Source organism: Schistocerca piceifrons, chromosome X (assembly GCF_021461385.2).
Source record: "Schistocerca piceifrons isolate TAMUIC-IGC-003096 chromosome X, iqSchPice1.1, whole genome shotgun sequence".
Taxonomy (NCBI): Eukaryota; Metazoa; Arthropoda; class Insecta; order Orthoptera; family Acrididae; genus Schistocerca; species Schistocerca piceifrons.
Window position 1 is genome coordinate 250834075 of NC_060149.1, and position 20837 is coordinate 250854911.

General features: G+C 38.8%; 1 protein-coding gene across 7 annotated transcripts in view; it reads right to left on the reverse strand.

Moving 5' to 3' along the window:
- LOC124721246 (CLIP-associating protein 1-A) overlaps positions 1-20837 on the reverse strand; it is a 245297-nt gene that overhangs the window by 156690 nt on the left and 67770 nt on the right. For 5 of the 7 annotated variants that reach the window (XM_047246107.1, XM_047246106.1, XM_047246110.1 and 2 more), the window contains 3 exons: positions 3770-3790; positions 2382-2539; positions 2192-2301 (listed from right to left, as the gene is read on the reverse strand). In XM_047246107.1, coding sequence (XP_047102063.1) covers positions 2192-2301; positions 2382-2539; positions 3770-3790 — 289 coding nt within the window. The remainder of the gene's footprint in view (positions 1-2191; positions 2302-2381; positions 2540-3769; positions 3791-20837) is intronic. The other 2 variants (XM_047246109.1, XM_047246111.1) reach the window with 1 other exon arrangement.

Consider the following 20837-nt stretch of genomic DNA (forward strand, 5'->3'; position numbering starts at 1 on the left):
CAAGCTGTTCTGCAAGGAACAATGGATCAGTGCACAGAACACCTTGGAGGTTAAGACCCTGGACAGCTGACTGTTGTTAGCCGCCCTGAAGGCTACGGAGCTTTGACCAAACCTGTGATGAAGAGGCATACATCCCCAAGGAGGAAACACAGTGCTCCCAGCATTCCTTTTCACTCTGCTTAATAAGGCAACGAGCCTTAGCATGGAGACACTTAAAAGTGAGAAGGTCGGTCTGTGAAAGGTGTCGTCATAATTGCTGCAGCGCCCGTCGGTGGTCCTAGACAGCGACTGCGACATTCTTAGTCCACCACGGTACCGGTCGACAACGAGGGGGACCTGTGGACAGGGTGACAGCAGTGCCAGTAGCACAAAGATAATGGCAGAGATGCCTTGCACGACTGCACCAATGGAATTCAAGAGGGAGGTGTCGAAGTGCACAGCAGACATATATAAAAGCCAACTGGCCCTGTAGAATGCCCAACGTGGGCGCCTGTCTGCCTGACGGCAGCAGGGGAACAATAGAATCACCAGAAAAAGTGGTCACTGTCACAAAGGTCACCATGGGATGACCAATGTAGGGAAGCCACGAGAGCATAGGAGGAGATGATGAGATTGATAGCAATAAAGGTGCCATGAGCTGCACTGAAGGGGAACTGTCATTGAGGGGACACAAATCGAGGTCCATAATAAGCTGGTCAATTAAGAGACCCTACCCATTGAAGTGGCACCCCCCACCCACAGTGGGTGGTGGACATTGAAGTCAAAGAGGAGAAACAGAGGCAGTTGCTGGAGTAAGGTAGACAGTTCAATGTAAGGAAGTGATCTACCTGGAGGGGGGTCCGGTCCAGCACACAGTTTTAACCTGCCAGGAAGTTTCATATCAGTGCACACTCCGCTGCAGAGTGAAAATGTCATTCTGGAAACATCACCCAGGCTGTGGCTAAGCCATGTCTCCGCAATATTCTTTCTTCCAGGAGTGCTAGTTCTGCAAGGTTTGCAGGAGAGCTTCTGTGAAGTTTGGAAAGTAGGAGACGAGGTACTGGCAAAAGTAAAGCTGTGAGGACGGGGCGTGAGTCGTGCTTGGGTAACTCAGTTGGCAGAGCACTTGCCAGCGAAAGGCAAAGGTCCCAAGTTAGAGTCTCGGTCCGGCACACAGTTTTAACCTGCCAGGAAGTTTCATATCAGCGCACACTCTGCTGTAAAGTGAAAATCTCATTCTGGCATTCTTTATAGTCATTTTTTTTTCTTTCTCACTGGACCACACAACATCCATGAAGACTCTTTCAGTGCCAAAGGCACACTTTATTTTTCTGCTTTCTTAACTGTTAATATTGAATGTATGTCTAGTTACTGCAATATTTACACTAGCAGTATTATCACTGTTACTGTGTATCATCACAAGCTTTTCTACATTTTTATTTCATCATATACACTTTGTCTACTTTGTTTCCCAAAGAAGATTAGGGTTCAACATCCTATCAGTGGCAAGGTTAGTAAAAATGGTGCACAACTTTGGATAGGGTTTAGACAGCAAAAGAAATCAGAAGTGTCCATTTCAAAATACCCAGTTCGGCATGTGCCTCAAGAAATTAGTAGTGCCCATATCAAAAGACCCATTCTGGCATTTGCATTAAGTGATTTTGGGAAATTTGCCATGGCTGTTTCAATAAAATTATTCCAGTACTCAAATGATTCAGGAACCAAGAACAACCTAAATCTGAATGGTTGGTTGGGGATTTGAATCCTGCTCTTTCCACATGCAAGTTCTATGCCTTAAGGACCGAGTCCCGTGGCTCAGTGTGTTTCAATGTTTGTGCTTTACATTCCCCTAGCTACTCTTCCTATTCAATAAACTCCAACATTTCATTAACAATCCAATACCTCTCAATAATTCATTCACATGTTCAGTAATATGGCCGAAAGGCCCAAATACACTAACAAAATTATCACAGCAATAAGGTAGCCATGAACAGCTTCATTCATGAAATGTGTGTGTCACACGATTTCTGATACACAATTTTGTTGAACCACTGATTAACTGAGCAACCAAAAACTATTAATATCACTCTCACAATTCCACGCAGAATCATTAACAGTTCTCTTGTTTATAAAAAAAAAAAGACATCTCAGAGCTTGAGAGAAACTTGCACTACAGAGAGAAATTTAAAAAGAACAAAGTTTAAGTACTAACCTCAGATCTTTCAAAACTCCTAAAAATGGTGTCTCCATTAAACGTAAATGTTTGAAAAATTCCTCATGCTTAGCAGCTCCAGCCATTACAACAGATCGTAGTTTTTTCAACTGAAATACACAAAAGTTTTTACTTATTTTAAGAAATAAATTTCATTAACACTTATAATCCTAATCATCACATTACTAACCGCCTCAACACGTTTTGACCAATCATTATTTGGATCATTAATGATGTCAGTTATTTTGGTCAGCTCTTCTTCCAATTCTCGCACAGTGAAAATTGTGGCTGGTTGAACTTCTTCAAAAACTTTCACAAAATGCTCCTCATCTACTGCTCCCACTGATGCTGTAATTGTGTAAAAAAGATTTAATTAGTATATCTAATCCATCTAAATTTTGAATAGGGCCTGTGCCACAGGTATACCCTCTGATAAATATCACTGCTGATTTCAAACACTGGAAAATCCAGGGTCGAATATTAACAATATAAGGAACAGATAGAGTGCTACTCACTATAAACATGACATGTTGAGTAGTTACACACAGGCACGACAAACAGACCCTTACACATTAGCTTTTGGCTAAAGCCTTCTTCAGATAAGGAACACACACACACACACACACACACACACACACACACACACACACTCGATAACCAGTACGGGCTGGTCTCTGCATGCCATAAATGGTGGCCATGTATGCTTGTGTGAATGAAAGTGTGTGTGTGTGTGTGTGTGTGTTTTTCCTATTCTGATGACGGCTTTGGCCAAAAGCTAATGCGTAAGTGTCCTTTCATTGTGCCTGTCTAACTCAATGCATCATCTTTACGGCCAGTAGCAATCTATCTTTTCCTTATACCACTGCTCATTTTTCTCTTTATCATAATTATTGTGAGCCATATAATTACAAAACTGCATGAATATCTTCTCATTTGCTCTCTCTTCAGTAATGTATATAACTCCCATCATCAAACTACATGACTAAATTGGACTAAAAGCTTAAGTTTAATGCTATGTGATATGTGAACTCTGTGGAAGTAGCTTTCTTTTATAAGCTGCCAATTTTGTTATATCATGGATCCCTAAGCATGAAGAGTTCATTTGTCTTCAACTATGGCTGAACACTCCAGCCTCAGTATAACATGACAGCATTAACCCGCCATGCATCCCTCTCTGCATGACTAAACATTATTTAGAGATGATATATTTTTGGCATTGTGTGTGTGTGTGTGTGTGTGTGTGTGTGTGTGTGTGTGTGTGCTACTCTTGATGTTCACAAAAATCTGTGCTGGATAACTGTCTCTAATCAAAACTGGTCGCACCATCAAAAAATTGAAAATCAACTTGAAGTGTTACATGATGTCATCTTTACCACTGCTGTGGAACACAGTCAACATAAAATACCACAAATAACTGTTGTATTGTCCAATAATGACAGATACAGTATTCCCAAACTCTTGTGTTGTCATTGCTCAAGGTATGACCCAAGCCATGAGGGAGTCACATAAAAAGTATTATAATAAATAAAGAGATACCTGTAAGACATATTACTGAAAAATATGAGCTAAATCACATACCTTTTTTACTGCCTTGAGTTCCTGATGAAGAAAATCGGGACATATTTCTTGAAGCATTTGTTAACATGCAATGCAGAACAAAAACTGTGTTAAGGATGTGAGTAATGGACACAACATACATGCAAAATTGTGAAAGGGATTAATTACGGTGCAGTCATTTTACAAATATTGAAGATACGTACAAAGCATTCATGAGACAAGCACACAAGCAAGTACACAGACATAGGAAGTGGATAATATATCCTCTATTATTTGGCAGGTCTATCCATAAGTGGCAGTCAAATGAAAATGAGACAGATGGAAAGTAGTAAGTAATTTCTTTATTATTTCAAAAGTAATCACTGTAACATTTAATACTTTTATCCCACTGTCAGACAAGATGGTCAATGCTTTTGTGGAAAAATGCAGTTTCCCACGGAACAATTTTTGTACCCAGGCATTGCACTGTTACGCCTGAAGCAACTTGATAGCCACGAATGTCTTCTTCATGGTTTCAAAAGTATGGAAATTGGTTGGGGAGACGTTGGGACTGTATGGAGGATGTGTACGAACTTCCCAGTGACATTTCTGCAGTATAGTCAAAACAAACTTGGCAAAACATTGGTGGACATTACCCTGCAACACAGCCATGCCCTCCATCAACATTCTTAGGCATTTGGACTCGATAGCCTGATTCACGTTTTTGCAAAGTGTCCATTTACCACGGTAGGAGGGCATTCACATGTTTCCACTGTTGGTTCTGACACACTCTAACTCAAAATAATGACGTTTCACCACCTCTGACAGTCTGGGACAGGACACAATATTCTTCACTGTGATATTGTTCCAAGTGCTGCAGTGATATAGACATTCTGTTCAACTTCTGCTACTCTGTTAGGCTGTGGGGAACCAGCTGCACACAGATTTTCCAGAACTTCAGATGCTCTGTCATGATGGTGTGAGCAGTACTGTGACTGATGCCCAACAAGAGGCAAATATCTAACACCCTCTGGCATTGGTCATTTGTGACGGAACACCCACTGCAGTAATGATATGACGAGCCAGTCCTGGAGGACTACTATTTTTCAATGACACCCAACCTCCTCAAAAGTGTTTATTCAATGCAATCACACGTGCACATGACGTGCTGTGTTTGTCATATACAGCACTCATTCAGGCATGAACTTCCCTTCCTGACAATCCTTCTGCAGTAAAAAACTGCACCTTGCTGTTCCTCTCTCCCAGAATCCATAGTAAAGTCAAACACACATTCAATTCATTGGCCTCATGTCAACCATGTTTAACACACAAATGGCACAGAGGTGAGCATCACCCTGTTCTTTCCTGACTGCCAATGGAGGGCACTTCAACGCACACAGCTACCTGCACTACCAACGTGCACACTATGCTCATTTTGATTTGACTTCCCCTTATATATGAAGCAATAATGAGTAATCAGCAATGTGAAACAGATGGATTGTTGGGTAGTCTTCAAGGGTATAATGTCTGTAGACTTAAAGGCAGGAAAGAATGGTTGATTACATTAGAAGTAATAGCCCTTTAAATTGTTACTAGCCATTATGAATGTGTTCAAGATTTTTGCAGGGATCTATGGTTAAGCAAAGGATCTTTGTACTTGTCAGCACCACCCACATTCCAATGCATAAGAGTGATTTCAGTAAAACCATACCATGATACTCAAAAAAATAAATAATTTTTGCCTACATGTCATGTTCTGCATGAATGCAGAAAAAATAATATAAACTGATGATTTATTTAACTAATATTTTATATTTACAAGGGTAAGACTGCTTTTATAACTATAATATGCACAGAAATGCATTATAAACAAATACAGAAGCAGACCACATTTAAATATGAGTATTAGTCTTCAGAAAGATGACAATGTTTGCAGGCTGTTATTAATAAGCTAATTAATGACCCACTGAAGACTTAAAAAAAAAACAACATCAGGGATCAAACTAAATAGCAAACATAAAATAGTTAAAGCAATATTCAGTATCTTGCATTCTGCAGTATAAACTGCCCTCAAGTACTTATTTTATCTGTATTGCCACAAAACAATATTTTTCCTCATCTGTTATTGGAACAGACAGATATTCAAAACTAAAGGTATGAACATACCTTTTAAAAGGGCTAACAAACCAACATTTTTCAGTTAAGTTTACCAGAGCATGAGCAGAGTACACTTTTGGCTGCTGTTAATCAGTGGTAACGGATTACACTGATATTTATTGAACCTGTGACAGTTTCTAGAATAAACAACACAGTAAAGACAGCAACTAATCAGTAGATAATGATAATTTTACTTTGAAAAACCAGTTTCAAATGCTTCACTTATCTTCAGTGGCTTATACGGTTTATCTCACATTTGTAGAAACTTTGGAAAGCACTGAAATGGTCTGGGGAGACATGCTTCCAAGGCAAAGTACATAAAATTGAAGCACATGTTTAAGGCAAAATCTTGGCTCCACTAAATCTACATCTGTACTCTGCAAGCCACCATATGGTGCAGGGTGCATGGTGAAGCATACCTTGTATCACTGCTAGGCATTTCCCTTTCTGTTCCACTCACAACAGAGCAACAGAAAAACGGCTGCCTACATGCCCCCATTTGAGCCCTATTTTCTCCATCTTCTATTTGTGGTCCCTATGTGAAATGTATGCTGTCAGCAGTACACTCATTCTGCTGTCAGCCACAAATGCCAGTTACCTGAATTTTGTCAACAGTGTCTCTCAAAAAGTGTATTGTTCTCCCTCCAGTGATCACCATTTGAATTCACAGAGTATTTCTGTAACACTATCTAGTAGCATGCCTCTAATAACTTTAATGTCTTTCTTTAATCCTACCTGGTAGCAGCTCCCAAACACCTGACTACTATTCCAGAAAGAACTGCACAAGTGTTCTGCATGCTCTCTCTTCCACAGATAAGCTACACTTTCCTAAATTCTCCAAATAAACTAAAGTCAGCCATTCACCTTCTCTACAACTGACCTTACATGATACGTCCATTTCAAGCCGCTTTGCAACATTACATCTACATATTTAAACAACATGACTGTGTCAAGCAACACACCATTAATACTGTATTCTAATATTACAGGATATTTTTCTTACTCATCTGCACTCGTTTACAGTCTTCCATGTGTCAAGCAAGCTACCACACATTACACTAAACAGAAATTCTGTCTCTCGCTACAGCCACTCAATAATGATCCTTTCCCATATGCTACAATGCCATTAGCAGCCACAGATTGTTGCTTACCCTATCAATTGTAGAGAGAGAGAGTGTGTGTGTGTGTGTGTGTGTGTGTGTGTGTGTGTGTGTGTGTGTGTGTGTGTGTGTGTGTGTGTGTGTGTCCGTGTCCTTGGAGATCTTGAGGGCGACGGGTTGAGAGCATTCTCACTGTCCCTGGCAGCATGATGTCAAAATGAACATAAAAATGATGCTCAAACTGATATAAAATATGATGTTGAAACTGACATAAAATATGATGATGAAACTGCTGACACAAAGAGATTTCATGTCATCAACATCTTGTACCCCACAACTTATTCAATTCTAAAAGGAAGTATAACAAACATCATCATTATGCACACCTTTGGACTGCGTAATATGGACAGATGAACAGTGAAGCACTGAGACATCTACTAGGCAGACCTCAAAAGCCAACTTTTCAAGAGACATAAATGTTATAAATATGTTGCAATAGTTCATGTACTGTAATGTGTTAATATTAACAGGGGAATGATAAGGACAAAAGTTCAAGACAGGCAGCAGTTTAAGCAAGCTACGAGGGTGGTTTGAAATGTTCTCGGAACAAAATAGAAAAAAAGTACTTTTATCACTGAAACTTTTTTTTTATTTTTGAATGTAGTCTCCTTGTACATTAATGCACTTGGTCCAATGATGTTCCAGAGCCTTAATCCCATAACGAAAATTAGTTTCCTCCAGGCCTGCGAAATAGTTGTCAACTCCGGCTATCAATTCTTTGTTTGAAGTTAATCTTCATCTACCAAAAAAAAATTTCAGTTTTGGGAAGAGATGGGAGTCTGATGGAGTGATATCAGGTGAATAAGGTAGGTGTGGCAACAATTCATACCTTAGTTCGTGTAATTCTGCCATGGCGACAACACATGTACAGGTGCGCTTTGTCTTGATGGAAGATAACTCTCTTCCTTACTAAACCAGGTCTTTTTTTGCATATATTTTGTTGCAATTTGTGCAGGAGGTTAACATAATATTCTCCAGTAATTGTTTGCCCAGTAAGGAGATAATCTACAAACAGAATCCCCTTAGCATCCCCGAACACTGACACCATGTTCTTTCCTGCTGAAGGAATTGTCTTTGCTTTCTTTGGTAGCGGAGGATCGGCAGGTTTCCACTGCTTTGACTGTTGTTTTGTGTCTGGGGTATAGTAGTGCACCCAAGCTTCATCTGTGATCACAAACTGGCACAAAAATTCTTGTTTGTTTCTCCTAAAATGGGCCAAACATTGTTCCGATATGTCCATTCTCATGATTTTTTGATCCAGCGTCAAGAGTCATGGCACCAATCTTCCAGATAATTTTTTTTCATTTCTAATTCTTCAGTTAAAATGTGATATACCCCTTCAGATGACATCTGGAAAGCATGAACAATATCATGCACTTTCAATCGACAATCCTCCATGACCATTTTATGCACTTTTGCAATAACTTGTGGAGTAGGGACACATCTCGCTGACCACTGCACAGATCATCATCTAAGCTCTCCCGACCAAATTTAAATTCATTTGTTCACATGGTAACAGTTGAATATGAAGGAGCCGAGTCCCCCTGTGTATTCTGGAAATCAGCATGAATGTCCTTTGCTTTCATGCCTTTCTTTACGAAGTACTTAATCACTGCTCGAATCTCGATTTTTTCCATCTTTGCAAATCACTACGCGGGAACAACAACAGAGGCACGTCACCACCACAGCGCTCTTCCAAGAGCACTGACGTGGCACGTGTTTACAGGCAACAGACCAATGAATATCATGTGAACAACTCGTTGTGCTAACGCTGACCTCTCGTGGTGATTCTGAGAACTTTTCAAACCACCCTTGTGTATTATAGCAACAAGTGACAATATTATAGCAACAAGTGACAAGGGCACTTCACCAAGCAAAGATATACCTGATTGGGTTAAGCTTACAATATTAATGTGTGATGTCAGTATAAAGCTAGTATCTTAGTGACTGCTGGGTAAGATGAATTTTTCTTTTTTTATGTATAGCTGCATGCAGTTAAAAATAGTAAGAACTGTGGCTGTTGCACATGGAAGCTGATGGAACTGGCCAGCACCTGGAAATGGTTGGAAACTGCATTGGTCACAGTCTAAAGACTTTTGGCTGCTGCCCTGAACTGCAGTAGCATTGAAGCATCAGCAGAGAAAGATGTGTTGCCTTTGGCGCCTCTAGCAACACCTGGGATCTTTGATGTTGTAATGCCTTCCAATACACCTGACCTGATTGGCTCACACTCACCTAAGTGTGAATGGCAAATAGTGGCAAGGCTGAGTATTCCTGGACAGAAGGCAAAAGTGGGTAGTAGCAATATGGTTGTCTCCTTATGCCTTTAAAAACAGATGTGAAGCCTCGCTTACTAGTGAGAGAACACTTGGGACTGAGTCTGCTCTCTCTGAAGATTCTAGACAGGTACAGAGGATGAATTTGCCAGCTATTGGGGACTCAAACATTAAGCATTACCCTAAGAATACAGTTATAGGAGTTTGACCCCACTAATGTCATTAAATGGGCAGACACAAGCACTTCAATTGAATTTCACATATTGTAAAACCAAGCAACAAAATAAAATGCGAAAATACTCACCACCCTTGCATAATGAAATTGCACAGAAACTGTAATAATTTAAATCCATAGTTTACATTCTTTCATGCAGTCTGAATTTCATAAACTTAATGAGAATTAATATAATTACATAATACTGTACTGCGTTATGCAGCTGTAAGCAGCTTAAATTCCTGACCTGCCAGGAAAAACTAAAATAAGTTCTTCCTGGAGCAGTCAACACACGTCAAAACATGCAACATAACATTCTTATTGTTTAAGTATCAAATTTATGCTGCATAATTTTAAGCTACTTTTTTTTTAAAGCCAAACTCATGTATTTCTTTTTTATCCAATAACTTGTCCCACTTCTGTAGCATTAATTTATTTTGACTGCTGTTTTCTGTGATACTCATGCAGCAAACATTTTCCCTTCCCTCACTAACCTGGCTTGTGTATTTGTTGCAGTATAAAGTCTTAAGTCATAAACCTAACATCAGTATGAGCCATGTGACAACTACTTGGCGGACAATGATGTCTACTGGACTTTTGAATACACTACGGTCTTACGTAATAATCATGCTCATGCATGTTTTCTAACGATATTCGCACACCTTCCATTTGGTCATTGCGTCAGTCATTTTCTTACTACTTGTAAATCTTCAAATAGTTTTCTCGCTAAATATGTTTGCCTGGATACATGTCCCATCCAATCCCATTTCAATTTCATTACTGTCATTATCACATCCTTCACTTCCGTCTGGCCTCTGATAAATTTTGTTTTTCTCTCTCTTCCAGTAGTCCCCGAAAAGCATATCTCCATTATTTGTCAAGCAACCCTCAATTTTTGAATTTTTTTCATTTAAAGTGCTTTTCTCTCTACTGAAGTCGCAACTGGTAATATTATATTATGAACTTTCAATATTGAATAAACCAGAAACTTTATTTTGAAAACTGTTTATTTACCAAAAGCACTCACGGCCAGTTCTACTCTTCTGCTTTATTTCTACTGCTGTCCGTTCAATCACCATCTTTAAGTGCTCTAATTACAACTATTCATCAACTGGTTCTGTGACTCCACTGTTTGTGTGCACATTTTTCTTCTTGATTTGATGACTATACTTCATTGTAGTCTTATAAAAACAGACCAATTAGACTGACTTTCGGACTTGTTCTATTCACTGATGTATCTTATATGCACTAGAGGCAAACAGCATAAAGTCATCAGTGGAAAAAAAAGGGAGGAGGAGGAGGAGGAGGAGGAGGAGGAGGTGGTGGTGGTGGTGGTGGTGGTGGTGGTGGTGGTTCATGGACCTTCCATTCACATGCAGTCCTTAACCTCAACTATATATATAACTAAAATAGTTAATCTAGATAGTAGTTGTTATCATAGAGGAAGGTGGAAGCAACTGCTGACAAATGAAAGTTGAGACAACAATGTGTAAATTACAGAATAAGGGACATGATGCTGAATCAGGCAGGATTCAAGTATCTACCGCAAAGCAGAACAAATTAAATGCACCCAACAAATATTTAACTGGTGATATAGACCAGCACCAGCACCACCAAGAGTTAGGCCTTCTAGCCTATTTTGTCTCAGAATTGTTCATACCACCATCTTTGGGGACATTTAACGTTCCTCTTGCCAGTTGGGTTATACTGCATTGCAGCTTCAGTTAGCCTATCATTAAACATATGTTGGACATGGTCATTCTGTCTTCTTTCTTTCTTTTTTTCCCATGTGTTCAATGTTTAGTTCTTGTCTAATATCGGTATTTATTTTATGGTCCAACAATGAATATACCACTACAAAGTGAAGGACCTTCCTGTCTGATGATTCGTTTCAATGTAATTGATCATATGTTAGGATCCAACATTCACTACCATACAGCAGCAAAGGCAACACTATTACTTTGTATGGTTTAATTAGTGTTTCTTTCCGTATGTTATGTTGTAATGTAGATTGTATAGTTCCAAAGAATTGTCTGAATCTGGCCAATTTTAGCTCTGCATCATCTGGATACAACAACATGGTACAGATAAACATCAAGTGGTAATAAGTACAGCAATCAGTCGCAAATAATGTTTATTGCAAATCCAGATTTTGATCACTGTGTGGCCATCTTCCGTGTTTAAACACATACAAAAAACCCATTACAATAAGGTGACATGCATCCTTTAGTATATGTTCAGTTGTATAAGTTTTACTTGTGAGTTAATAATAAAATACATAACAGCAGATATCACTTAAAACATTACAACCATTTATACATAAACACAGTCCCAACTGGACTATCAATGTCAAAGACTGAGTTCACACTGAGGCTGCTGGCTTCCATGTATGTCATATCAGTTTACAGTGTCCTCTACATAGATGATGGATTGCCAAAATATATTAACTAAAAAAAGTCTCTAATGTTTTAAAGTTACACATACATGATAGTGACTGTGTGAGGTGACAAGTGGCATCAGTTACTGCTGTACATTTTTAGTTACATACAGTTTAAAAATACAGTAAGTCCTATCCAAAAGATCTATATTAATAAATTTATTTAAACAGTGTTAAATCCAAAGTGTTAATAACTTACCCATATAATTACATTAACAACATAGTGAACAAATGGCAAAAAGAAAATAGTTTCAATGTAGTGGACAACAGTAATAATAAGTGTATTTGTTTACCATACTATGATAAAATTAGCGACAGGATAACCTCGTTTTTAGAAAAAGAAAAGTAAATGTGGAATTTTGTACCACAAGTAAACTGGGTAGTATTTTAAAAACAGTATGGAAAAAAGAAATGTTTTCCATAGATCAGACACCTACAGAAGTGGATGTCCCAACTGCGATGTTTGCTATGTGGGACAAAATGATAAGCGGCTTGAAGCCAGGTTTGGCAAACATGTCACATTTTTTTCCAAAGAGGTGGCAGAAAAATCTAATCTCTCCACAAGTTTGAAATTTTTAATATCAGGCACTATCTTGTGGGACACTGCTTAACCCTTTAACTGCTCTAGATGTGTTAACGCGCACACCTTTGTACCTGTCCCTGTGTGCTCTGAACGTGTTTACATGCGCCACCAGTCCTTCTACCTGGCACACGTCCAGAGCACACAGGGACAGGTACAAAGGCGCGCACGTTTAAAGGACCAGTGCAGTTAAATGGTTAATTAGCAGGGGGCCACAAAACGTTTCCATTTTTGGAAATTATTTAAAAATCATGGGATTCAGATACTATGAGAGACTTCCAACAGACACATTGATCTGGCAGTAACGAACTATTTATGATTAAACTAATCCTAGATTGCACATGAGTACATAGTTTTGGTGGCAAATATATTACCCACAATTATACATGGTGTATCAGGAAGTTTATTAGTTTTAACACCGAACTGCATAAATTATAATGTATTTTTATGTGAAAACTGTGTGAAAGGACATTATAAAACAGAAAAATGTTGGGTCCGTTTGAAATAAAAGCTGCTAGTCCAATAGCTTATAACACCATTTTTGTCTAATCTAATTCCTGTAGTTGCACTTAAAATTTGACAAATAAATTTATTAGTGTGTGTCTTCTGGATAAGATTTGCTGTAATTTTAAACTATAAGTAATTGTAAAAATGTACAATGATAACTGATGCCACTGGTTAGTACACACTGCCACCACCATATATGTATAATTGCAAAACATTACACACTGTCATTAAAAAAAAAAAAAACACCCAAAGTTGCAAATTTCACATTTTTTATTCACTCAATGACTAGTTTAAGGCCGGGATCCATTTTCAAATCATCATAACATAGTCAAAAATGGTGTTTCCATAAATGCAAAAACTATGTAAAAAATGTGCAAACACACTGCTCATTTGCATATTTTTGACATAGTTTTGCATTTTCGGAAGTACCATTTTTGACTATGTTACGATGATTTGAAAGTGAGTTCTGGCCAGAAACTAGTTATCGAGTTATTAGAAAAAATTGAGATTTGCAACTTTGGCTGGTTTTTTGTTGCACCAATTAACAGAAGTTGCTGGCCTACAATTATTACAGCATGCTGAAAGTTCGTAAATTGGACACTATTGTTAGTTACAACAGCCAGTTTGTTTTATGTATGTGCATGAGTTTTTTAAAAAAACAAGAAATAAAATAACAAAACATGTGATTGGAAAATAAAGTCCATATAGTTTAGCAATGCCATGTAGTGGGCGCTGTAAACTGGAACGAAATAAGAAGAAGCCAATGGCCTCAGTGTGAATTCAACCTTTGACATGGATGGACCAGTTGGGACTAACGTAATACTTTAACTTACATCTGCTAATACAAACTTTATTACTGACTCACACTTAACACTTATATAACTGTACACATAATAAGGTATGCACATTACCTTATTTTAAGTTGTTCCTTATATGTTCTTTAGCATTGAAGATGGCCACACACTGACTAAAATCTGAATTTGCAATAAACATTATTTGCAACTGATTGCTGTAGTTTTTACCAGCACTGCAGTCAGCAATCCATACAACAGCACTTAACACTTATATAACTGTACACATAATAAGGTATGCACATTACCTTATTTTAACTTGTTCCTTATATGTTCTTTAGCATTGAAGATGGCCACACACTGACTAAAATCTGAATTTGCAATAAACATTATTTGCAACTGATTGCTGTAGTTTTTACCAGCACTGCAGTCAGCAATCCATACAACAGCACTAAGTACCCGTGTCCTCTGGCTACCCACAACAGCATAATGGAAACATAGATCATGCATGTATTTGTTTGTACTTATTTAAAATGGTTCAGTTAGCTGAAAAACCTGTCACGTGGGAAATATATGCCATGATTCCTTTCCTGCCTTTGAAAGACAGGTAAGTTGTCAAAATGAATTAGTTTATTAATAATGTTTATGGAGGAAACTTACAGAGTGGTTGGCTTGTAAGAAAATAGGATAAATCATTCAAAGATGGCCATACAAATGGTCGGTCATGTTGAGGTGAAAAGTGGGTAACTATCTGTTGCTGCTGAAGACTTGGTAAAGAATGTTGACGCATAAGTTCTAGAAAACAGAAAATTAATATTTTCATCCTTTTCTAATGAGCTTCCTCAAGTTTCAAAAAGAGATATTTACGAAATTCTTACAAAACACTTAAACTACTAGTTGTGTTCCTGCATAGATCCCAAAAATGCTGAGTGAGGTGTATAAATCCATTTGAGCAGCCTGTGCTTTAAATTTCCCTGTGCAAACTGTAACAATGATGGTGAATGTTTAGGATGAGTTGTCACTGAAGCGTTTGTGTGGTCTGCGGTTCTCACCCCTATTTCATAATAGGAGTAATCTGCTTCTATCAACAGCAGAATTCAAAAACATCAAATAATGTTAAGAGTGTCTTTGAGTGTGTTTTTCTCACTCAGTAACAACCAGAAATACTTACAGCGACAATAATATTTCAACATGCACTTAATTTTAATTGACTGGTGAGTTTGGCCGTGAGCTAAAGATGTCTGCCACTTACACCAAGAGCAGAATGGTATGTTGCGTGGCCACTGCAGGATTAGTAGAAGGGAGGGGGGAATATTTCATTGTTTGGCTCCAAGTGCTGACAACTCACAAGTGTGCACAACTAGCACTGATCAGCAGCTATCGTATAAATGCCAAACTGAAGGAACACGGATTCATGAACATGGATTATATAGGCAGTCATCTTCAAATGTAATACATGATTGTAGCAAGTAATATGAAATCAAATTAAGGATGATTCAATACAATGTAATGGGCAAAAGAAACATGACATTCCAAATGTTCAGTAAACATTTGCGATCGTGTCTCATATTGCAATTACTGTTATTAATTAAGGTAACATACTAATTTATGTAGGTTAGAAACTAACAGTAAGATTGGTAGGGGAAAATTTGGTAAAGTGGCCAGAACAGGAAAAGTGGCCATTGGATATTTACGCTCTGAACAGCACTGCTGCCTGTCGAGAACTGGTCACATTAGTTCAAAAATACACTGCCATTGTTGTCAGTGAGATTGGCAGAGGAAGTAAGATCCATTATTTCTCAGTAAAAACTTTTTCATTTATGAGTTGCCTGAGGTAACATAATTCATTTTATCATTCTCACTACCTCACTTGTATGGAGAGTAATAATTTTTAACACTATCAATGTTTAAACAACACCTTTTTGCCTGCAAACATAGTTCCTTGTTATTTATTTCAGTTTGATAAGTTTTCTACCCCAATAGGAGTTGGTTACTCCCAACAAAACACACATAATACAAATGATAAAACCTGAATCCTTTTATATACCAAGCTCTCAGCCAACATGTCTGTTCTGTTGTATTTGGCCTAACACAAAGTGCGACTGAAGGCAGTCTGCTGCACCCAACTGGTTTTCTTTCGTACACTAGGGCATGAAGATGCCTACAATATGCACCAAGAAATCAGAAAAACACCTCGGACTCTGTTGCAATGGCACTGTCCACGATACCCGTTTAGGTATGGAAAACTGGCCACGTGTAATAGATGTAGTTCCAACATATTATTTTCTTTTTCACTTGAAAATATTTGGTGCGATACCTTATAATACATAGAGTCAAAATGGGTAGATGGTTAGCTATTAATAACTATGGTTTGGTGAAAATTGAAATTGTCTTTACGTGGCCATTTTACCCCCTTCCCCCATGCAGCCCAAGGTGTAGTCCTACGATGTCAATAATGGCTCTTAAGCAAAGCCATTTGACGCCTACTGATAGAGAGGATCTGATACTTTACCTGATAAGACATTTACAGGATAGGCAATTCTGCAAAAATACATCAACCAATGTTTCACACGTAGTGTTACTTCTGACACTATAAATGCTGAGTAACATCAAGACAAATGGCAACTATGGGAGCACTGTAGACTAAATCCACTCCACAGCTGGTTTGGCCAATGAGTGTGAGGGTACAATGTCAGTACTTGAGTCAAATGTATATTGTAATGCGAGGCCAAGAAACACACTCTAAAACAAAAACTACGCAGCATGAAGCAATTATCCAAATGGGACAGAAATCGTTAGGTGTGATGCACATGTACAGACACAAACAATTACAATTTCAGAAAAATTGGGAGCGTTATTCAAGATAAAGAGCTACACAAACTGAGCAAGTTGATAGCTTGTTGGTCCACTTCTGGCCCTTATGCAAGCTGTTATTCAGCTTGGCACTGATTGATAGAGTTGTTGGATGGCCTTCTGAGGAATATTGTGCCTAATTCTCTCCAATTGGCACATTAGATTGTCAAAACTACAAGATGGTTGAAGAGCCCTGTCCATAATGCTCCCAATGTTCTGAACTGAGAAGAGATCCAGTGAACTTGCTAGCCAAGGTAGGGTTAGGTAAGCATGAAGACAAGCAGTATAGTAACTCTCTTCAAGTGTGAGTGGGCATTATCTTGCTAAAATGTAAACCTGTCTTACCATGAAAGGCAAATAAACAGGGCATAGAATATAGTCAACGTACCACGTGTATGGGTGCCATGGATGACAACCGAAGGGGACCTGCTATGAAGAGAAATTGTACTCCAGACCATCACTCCTGGTTGTCAGATTGCATAGTGGGTGACAGGTTAGTTTCCTACCACTTTCAGGGGTGTCTCCAAGACATGTCTTTGATGATCATCGGGGCTAATTCGAGGTAGGACTCATCACTGAAGACAATTCTACTCCAGTCACTGAAATTCCAGGTTGAAGATGTGTCTGGAGATGTCCCAGACAGCAGTGGGATACCTATCCGACTGCACATGGCCTGTCAACCACATTTTGTTGTCCCTCATACAAGCCATTCTGGGGTTACATTTCGGGGAGATAATGCCTGCCTGCAAACAGTGAGAGTTTCTATGGCTCATCTTCATGTTTAACACACCCTTCCTTGGTCAGCAAGCCCGCCGGATCTCTCCCAACTGAGAATCCTTGGAGCATTGTAGGCAGGACCCTCCAACCAGCTCAAGACTTTAGCAATCTAACGTGTCAATTGCAATGTATACGGTCCAGTCACATTAATGTGAGCACCGACTGAGTTCTACATCACAATGCCATAAACACTAACACACAACTGGTGACAGCACTGGAAGTGGACGGTACATAAAGTGTGTCTGGGGATGCAAAAAACAGTGCACTTTTTCTTGTAATGTGAAAACTGAGTGCTTTATTTGATGTGCGAAAGGGCATGATCATTGGCTTTCATGCTAGGGATGGAAGCATTTCCGAAATGGCACTGGATGGACCAAAGGAGTCATTATTGGTTATAAGGGTACATGCTTACTGTGGGTCATTTGCTTGTGATCCGTGATGGAACTAGAAATTCTGTATTATACTTTTGCTGGCCTAGTATATCTCAATAAAACTCAATAGTAAGTACACAAAATCCTTCCCCCTTAAACTGGTGCACAGTGGCAGAACTGGTACAAGTAGCAAAGGATTGTGAGTACCCTTAATATTGCCTCAAGGTGACAGCAGGGGAAGTCCGGTACTCAGGAACAATGGATATTGGGGCCAAACATTTGGTGGCAATGGGTGGCAAGAGCTGATGCAACAACTGTTGGGGGAAATGATTGACCTCCACTGGTTCATCACTTATCACTGCTGGTTGTGACCTCAACTAGGTGGATCTACAGCACAGGCACTGAGATAGTACGTATGACGAGCTAATGGATTAGTTGAGATACCTTGGCCAGGTTGGTATTGCATGTAACTAGAATGTGGTAGTATAGACTTAGGCCAGCTGTAGTGCTGGTCTACTGTAGCTACTCGTTTGGGCCTGACATGGTCGTATCAGGGGTATGTAATCCTTTACTTGTCATAGCTCCAACTGATTTTAGTGTCGCACAAGTCGCTCCTGTCAGGCCACCACCTTGAACATTGGAAACCCTTATTGCCAATAACGACTCCTTTGGTCCATCCAGTGTATAGCCAAATGTGCAAACCAAGTGCAGTGATGTAGTACAGTCATATAAGTATGGATATTAGCTCTATGTTTGCTGACTAAGGTGTCTGACAGCTGTGCCAGGGTAAAATCTCGGCTGTGTGGTGAGATGTAATGATGAGAAGCAGGTAAGCGTGTCATAGCTTCCTTGGAGGCTACTGTCGTTGTCATCAATTTATTAGTGTGGGCTGTAAATATTCAGACCAGTCACTCCACCCTAGAGATAGACACTGATTGAAAAGTGATGATCTGAGGTGTATTGCTGTTACTTTAACAAAAGGGCATAATTTACCAGATGAACTGCAGGTCATTATCTGATACTACACTGTGCGTCATCCTCTCAACAGTGAACATGGTTGGCAATGCCCCAATTGTAACTATGGCTTCCTTTGATTACATTCCAGGCAATGTATGGAAAATTAAAGAGCATGTCCCCAACAAATAATCACAAAACCAATTTGTACCTGCTCCAATGACTTCATCCTATATATCCCATGGTGCACCTCATTTAGTATTAGGAGTTTGGTTTGAACCACAACCCAGAATGAGGGTTGTTTGTAATCCAGTGAGGGAAACAAAGTAGTCTGTTGTACAAGATTCGTAACTTTACAAAGGTGCTTCACCCAACTACGGTACACATCATTAGCTACTTTTCTTAGAAGTAGGTCCTGATCTGTCAAATTTGGCACTTGCTGGGCTATTGCCAGAAATTTTTCTAGTGGGTCTCAGATGTTTTCGTTAAACTGAAAACAAAGTCATAATCAGGACTAGTGGAAAATGTGATAAGTTGTCAGTATTGGCATATAGAAAAGTACACCTGTAGTGAGCCTCACAGTAGTAACTGCTTAAACCAAGGCCATCAATTAAGTTATTGTGTTGGTATGTCTGCATCTGGGCCTTACAGCAAAATTAATGTAATAAGGAGTAATTTGGTCCAGTAAAAAAGAAGCATTAAGTTTTTTTTACATGAGAGTAGTCTTCAAACACTTCTGTAATTTTGAAAAAGCTGCCAGGCGATTAGTATACTACATAAATTTAAGCCAATAGGAAGAGTACAAAATATGTGTGGCCCATGGAATGAATTTGCTGTAGTTGTTTATTTTACCCAATACCAACCGGAGTTCTTCAAAATTTGAAGGAGTAGAGAGATCATTAACTTAATCAACAAGGGCTGATATAGGTCAGAGACCGTCTCTGCTTAGTATGTAGCCATAATGGACACATTAGAAAAAAGTTACACACTCTCTTTTTGCACCTGAAATTAATCTCTGTAAGTTCACAAAATAGTTGTAAATTTTTGAGATGTTGCTTGCAAATAGCCCCTGTGTGGATGATGTAGTCAACATAATTCGCGGCTTGTGGCACCAACATATCATGTCATAGCTGCTGCAAGTATCTCTGGAACATCACGGTAGCATTTGCAGACGCAAATGGAAACCTATTTAAGTGTATATTCAACATGGTCAAATCAATCCGAACACTTAATGATTCCACATAACTGTTTTTAGTAGATGTTTTGCAGGAAAAAGGTTACTTAGAGAGCTCAAACCAAGAACTGCTGATAAATCAACAAATGAAACAGCTTGTTCCTTCATGGAAATTCCACATTCAATTGTACAGTTAGGTACAAACTGTGACTCGCTCAACTTTGAATTTCGTCTAGCTGTAGAGAAAATATTAAATGAAGTGCCTTGTGAACATTAAAATGTCACATATCACCATGTGAGATTTAACGTGACAGAATGAAAAGTTCCTAGGAGAGGATTTTGTGATGTCATTTTGGCCTGTACAGGAAAATTTGTGCTACGGCACTGGTAGGTGTGTGGAATCAGTGCATATAAGAAGGTGATCCTTTGTGTACTTGCATACAAATTGCATAGAAGAAGATTCCAGCAGGAACACATTCAGACACTTCTTCATTCCATGCCACAACATGCAGTGCACGCAGCTTCTGCAGCAAACTAGAATCTAAAACTCGAGAGATCATGAACAGTTACTTAATCCCAATCATTTTTCTATTTTCATAGCCATAATTTTTGGTAAACTAATTCCAGTATAATCATCCTTCACAGTGTTGGAATTTTCAGAAACATTATTATATATGTTAATTACACTAAGTTTGATTTGTCTTTGAAGGTGGTTCAGTACTGTTCTGTCTAAAATTCATTTGTACTCTACAATGTTTGCAACATTTCACTAAATTGAAGACTGACACAACATTCCAATGCTGAAATGGTTCACAGCTACAAAAAATGGCTGGGCCCATTCCTTTCCAGCTCAATCAAA